The sequence below is a fragment of the Watersipora subatra genome, chromosome 9 (genome assembly GCF_963576615.1).
Source record: "Watersipora subatra chromosome 9, tzWatSuba1.1, whole genome shotgun sequence".
Classification (NCBI taxonomy): Eukaryota; Metazoa; Bryozoa; class Gymnolaemata; order Cheilostomatida; family Watersiporidae; genus Watersipora; species Watersipora subatra.
In genome coordinates, this window is record NC_088716.1 from 60,470,956 (window position 1) to 60,477,117 (window position 6,162).

General features: G+C 34.7%; 1 protein-coding gene across 1 annotated transcript; it reads left to right on the top strand.

The window, feature by feature from the left end:
- Window positions 1-1,798: 1,798 nt before the first annotated feature.
- On the top strand, window positions 1,799-2,957 carry LOC137405306 (guanine nucleotide exchange factor subunit RIC1-like). The gene is made up of 3 exons (XM_068091533.1): window positions 1,799-2,068; window positions 2,267-2,554; window positions 2,835-2,957. The coding sequence occupies exons 1-3, from the start codon at window positions 1,799-1,801 to the stop codon at window positions 2,955-2,957; spliced, it is 681 nt and encodes a 226-aa protein (XP_067947634.1).
- The last annotated feature ends 3,205 nt before the right edge of the window (window positions 2,958-6,162 follow it).

Below are 6,162 nucleotides of genomic sequence, written 5' to 3' on the forward strand. Positions count from 1 at the left end.
AGCCCTTTAGCACTGGTGCACCCAGGTGTCGCTGCCATATCGCTGTATGTAAACTTAGCAACTTATGTCAAAATATGTATTTGCAAAACAGTATTCATATCGCGAAAAAGGTGCAGAGCGAGGTGAATGTGTTGGAATTTTACCTTCTAAAAAGTTGCAGGGGTAAACCGCATGAACTTTACTGGCTATGATTGGCAGCGGTCAACCTAGTCTAGTTTTGAAATCGTTTTGAAATTTAAAATTGAAAAGGTTAAAAATATTTGTCACAACTAATTAACCAATAACGAAAGAGGCTGTTGTCAGAAATTAAATATTTTGCTCCTAATTAATTTTTAAAATAAAACAGATACGCTAAGCATCAATTGGGTAATCTTATGGCTTGTTGGTGAATTCTATTAGCTAGTAGCAAGAGTAAATCACAAGCTAATGTGAACAAGGTTAAACTACTAGTTAAGAAGTTAACCCCTTCCCTCACTCGAGATGATGATTGTCTCACCTTTATAAATCATTACGACTATTTGTGCAAGGTTGTGGATATTTACAGATGAAAATCTTCTTATGTGCTTTATATAATAATAGTCTGCTTTATAATTTAAATGTAAATGTTTTATATAACTGAAGCAGAAAAGATTATAAAAACTGAAGTTTACCCACAAAAGTCAAATCACAATAACAGAATAAAAAGAGAACCATACAAATCTTTAAAAAAGAAGCAGATCTCTGACTGTAGAATTCACAATTGACAAGTGACCTACATTTGATATTAACATTTGTATCAGTACTTTTATTTACTGTGCTTTGGGTGAACAAAACATGCCGATTTTACTGGCCGTCTGCTAACACTGCAGGCATTTTTAATTCAGCATAATGTATTATAGCTTATTGATTGTATTAAATATACTTGTGTACATACAAAAATACTATGCACACCCTACTGTCTACCGATTGTTGTAATACCTGTAAATATGTGATTATAGTATGATTGTAATGTATATACTGAAATAGTGAGTCACAATAGGAGTAGCCAGTGTATGTTAGAATAGCTATTATCCTTAAGATTATTCTGTAGCATTCGTTAGTAGGTCTTACTACTGCAAGTAGACATCTGCATTAGTAAGTTAGTCATCTTACTAGTACAGACTTTAGCTGACATTTGAAGTGTTGAGGATATAATGGATACTGTTGCCTATACGTCTCTCACTATGGATATTACCTGAATACAATGCAGCAAACATCTTAATATTCTCTGTGTATCATGCGCGTTAGAGCAATGCAGGAGAAGACAACATCCAATTGGATTCATGGCTCTATCATAACATATGTAGATCTTTTGTTTGGCTAACACATTGCACATGGATCAAGAGTTGTCTTTTCTGTAGTTTTACCAAAACAATGTGGTCCCTATATAAATGAAAAAATATCATATTCATAAGCTCAGACTAAACATTATTCATAAGACAGGAGATACAGTGAGTGTGAGCTTACAAGGAATACGCTGTCATGTGGCAAGTTGTACGTAGGAGATGACAACTCCGGGGCATTACTTGAGTCCAAAACCTCAAACCCCATATTCACTTGTCTAAAATACTCAGATCGCATCTCCAATCTGCCTGGCTATCCATTATATTTCCAGTTCTTCAGGCAATCTGCTAAACCTTATACCAAACACCAACTCCTTGCCAATCCACATAAAACAGCGTTAAACAAGAAAATTTTTTTTTTTCGAAATGAATAATTTTGCTTCACTTTTTTATTTTTGTCTTATGGTCTAATCTGCTTTTAGGGGCATTGACCAGTGATGGTAGTTTATACCTATTTATCTACCTTTTTATCTACCTACCTATCTATCTATATATCTATCTACCTATCTACCTATCTATCTATCTACCTATCTACCTATCTACCTATCTATCTACCTATCTATCTACCTATCTCTCTATCTATCTACCTATCTACCTATCTATCTACCTATCTACCTATCTACCTACCTATTTACCTATCTATCTACCTATCTATCTACCTTTTTATCTACCTGTATATCTACCTATCTATCTACCTATCTATCTATATATTTCTACCTATCTATTTGCCTTTCTATCTACTTCTCTCTTTACATATCTATCTACTTATTTTTCTACCTATCAATCTACCTATCTATCTGCCTACCTATCGACCTATCTATTTATCTATATATCTATCTACCTATCTCTCTATCTACCTACCTATCTATCTACCTATCTCTTTATCTACCTACCTCTCTATCCACCTATCTATCCACCTATTTATCTATCTACCTATCTATCTACCTATCTATCTATCTACTTACCTATTTATCTATTTACCTATCTATCTACCTGTATACCTACCTATCTATCTACCTATCTATCTACCTATTTCTCTATCTACCTACCTATCTACCTACCTATCTACCTATCTATCTATCTATCTACTTACCTATTTATCTATTTACCTATCTATCTACCTGTATACCTACCTATCTATCTACCTATCTATCTACCTTTCTATCTACCTGTATATCTACCTATCTATCTATATATTTCTACCTATCTATCTGCCTTTCTATCTACTTATCTCTTTACATATCTATCTACTTATTTTTCTGCCTATCAATCTACTTATCTATCTGCCTATTTGTCTACCTATCTATCTACCTATCTATCTACCTATTATCTCCCTATGTCCCTATCTATCTCCCTATCTATTTATCTATCTACCTATCTATCAACCTATCTACCCATCTATCTACCTATCTATCTGCCTCTCTATCTGCCTATTATCTCCCTATCTATTTATCTATCTACCTATCTATCGACCTATCTATCTACCTATCTATCTGCCTCTCTATCTACTTATCTATTTACCTACCTATCTACTTATCTATCTACCTATCTATTTACCTATCTATCTACCTACCTCTCTATCTACCTATTTTTTAGCCTATCTATCTACTTATCAATCTATAGCTAATGCCTCCACTGGTGACACTGTAGTACTGAGTAGTAAGTGGTTAACACTAGTAGAAGCACTATGTTAGAATAGCTATTATCCTTAGGATTATTCTGTAGCATTTGTTAGTAGGTATCACTACTGCAAGTAAACAGCTGCATTAGTAAGTTAGTAATTTTACTAGTACAGACTTTAGCTGACATTTGAAGTGTTGAGGATATATTGTATACTGTGGACTATAAGAAGCCTCTCACTATAGATGTTACCTGAATACAATGCAACAAACATCTTAATATTCTCTGTGTGTCATGTATGTTAGAGCAATGCAGGAGAAGACAACCCCCTAATTAGATTCACGGATCTATCATAACATCTTTTGTTTAGTTACCACAATGATCAAGAGTTGTCTTATCTGTAGTTTTTCCAACAGAATTTGGTTACTATATCACTGGTGAAATATCATATTCATAAGCTCAGACTAAACATTATTCATAAGACAGGAGATACAGTGAGTGTAAGCTTACAAGGGATACGCTGTCACGTGTGACACTGTTAAACTATCCCGATTCTTATCTTATGGATAATGACTGCAATCAATGTGTCACATGCCAAAACTCGATGACAAATTTACAGCAGCTCTTATCAACAAGCAGAGAAGATATCTGTGACAGGAATTGATAATATGTTAGAGCAATATAAACAAATACACGCCAAAAATTGCCTAGCTCGTAACTAGCAAGGGTTTGGGAACTCGTATCTTCCAGTGCAGAAGGTCAGGAGTCAGCAGAGCAAGAGAAGTCTGCAGGAATGTGGGTCATGAGTAAATAAAGGTGACGCTGGACGGTGAAAACAACTTTGTAGAATTTTCTGCCGATGTTACTCAAAGGTTTCATCAGAACTTTTTAAGAGTGAATCTAATAGGCCTACTGAATGACTGGCTGTTCGAAATGCAACTTGTTCAAATTTAGAATGGAGTTCTTCCATTATAAATATTGTAAAAATTTTTCATTCTGTTCCAAGGTAAAAAATTACTTTTTAAGCATCTTTACGTTACGTCACACAATAAACTGTTTATTAAAAGAGCAGGTAAAATATAAAGTTTGCTGAATTTCTCATAAACACTGAGCAGGCGTGGATGGAGAATGTACATGTATTGCGTTTTCTGTAGCAATTCGTACCCTGGCATTGTATTCTCACATTTTTGCGTAAAATACACAAATGTAGCAATTGCTTGTGTATCTTGTTTTACTAAAATTAATGATGGAAATAAATAGATACGCTAACAAAACGCATTCAGTATTTTGTAGACGAAAACCGACAATAATAATAATAGTCTAATATGTACTAAAGATAGCGGAGAGAGTGCACCAGTTGGCAACTGAACTGGATCGTCAGGCTTTTCAGATCATCTTGAGGATGTTCGATGTCCGATTAAATTTTTATCTCAAGTTCTTTTTTCAAACTCTGATTTCTTTTAAATTTGAGACGCATGAAGATTGAGGTAAGAAGGTACGCGAAGTTCAGTGCGCAGCAAAAACATCAAAAGGCGCCACACAACCGATTGCAGCCACAGTTGGAGAGCCCAGTTTTTGACCAATGCAACTGAAACTGTCAATAAGCTGTTTTCCAAATCCAAGTTTGTGTCTTCTAAAGCACTATGTTACCATGATGCGCATGACTCACATGATGTGCATGACTCACATGATGCGCATGACTTGCATTATGCGAATTTGGAGTTGCATTACCGTGCGAATTAAGTGTTTCTATGGACATTTGCATGATGCAAATGTCCATAGAAACGGATTGACATCCATCGATGTCAATCCATCCATCGATGCGGATTGACTCCTGTGCCTTGTTTAAAAAAGGTAAGGAACTGTATGCTGTATGGTAATAATTAGCGACGCAGTTAGCTACGCAAGCGCCTGAAACTTGATCAAGAAAGGATGACAGAAGTATTGAAAATGTTTAAAATTGAATAGCTTGTGTGGTATTGTAATGCGCATGATTCGCAAGTAGGATGGGTTCGATTAAGTTTTGCAAATCGAAAAACTCACTTAGCTTGCAGATTTATGCCGTTTTCATGATACGGATAACTTGTGGATTGGCTTAAATTTGTGCATCATGGAAACATTGTAGATGAACCAAACCGACAATAATGATAGCTGCAGAAGTAATGACAAGTAATGCTTTGGTTATAAGAATATGATTCTCAAAGAAAATCTTGAACAAAAATTGGTGGTAAATTTAGTTTGGGCCCAAATGATTAATCTGTTAGGATTTTATGGTGATCGAGCAGTGGTAGGTTTCACAAAACCTTAAAGAAAAGAGGATCGACATGGTTGTTGAGCTATAGCTTTTGTCACCTTCTTATTGGATAAGCTTAATTATTGAATATAGATTTATTATTGACTGAATTGAGGAACCTAATGAATTGCTCAGACAAGCGTTGGTGAGGTTAATATCGTTTCGTTTATTCAGAGGTTATTTTGGAGATTCACCCCTGTATAAACTTGCCTTGAAGGCAGATATTGGCTAATAATACATCATCTGATCCAAACTTGTTAAAATGTGAAAGTAAAACATCATTTTCTATTTTCTTGTTCTTTTTCTGAGATTTTATTATGTTTGACGAATTAACAGCCTGAATAGAGCAGCAGTAACTATTACATTCACTATTAATGTGTTATGGTATAATACATTATATACCATTATATTCTATAATATAAAGTAATATGATCTGACATAATGTAGTAATACATACATTATTTAGTTCAGCTGATGGTTCATTGTAATTGAGGCAACATACTAGAATGATTGAATGATCGAACCAAGTTGTGCATAACCAAAGCTCACTCGTTTGGAGCTTTTGAATTATTGCTCACCTCTCGAGCTAGCTGCAAAGGTTACCTGGTCACCCTTAATTATACATAATATACAAATATCTTCCACATTCTTTCTTTACAGCATGTCGCTTTCTACCTCTGATCTACTACATGTTTTACGAAGGTTAAATGTGCAAATATTACATTATTGTAGTAATCTGAATTAAATATTTTTGGTTTTATTTGAATGATGCAGATGAACAATTGATTACTGGTGAGTGCATTCATTTCTTGAAGAGATTATATCCAACTAGAGGAAACAATGCCAACTTTCTGTGTGCGGGATGAAAAACACCCAATCATATGACCA

Bases quoted from the DNA above. Each gene is read 5' to 3' on its own strand.
- LOC137405306 (XM_068091533.1), top strand. From the start codon at position 1,799: ATGGTAGTTTATACCTATTTATCTACCTTTTTATCTACCTACCTATCT. The intron at 2,069-2,266 runs ATATTTCTACCT...CTCTCTATCCAC, and splicing joins CTATCTACCTATCTATCTAT to CTATCTATCCACCTATTTAT. The intron at 2,555-2,834 runs ATATTTCTACCT...CTATCTATCGAC, and splicing joins ATATCTACCTATCTATCTAT to CTATCTATCTACCTATCTAT.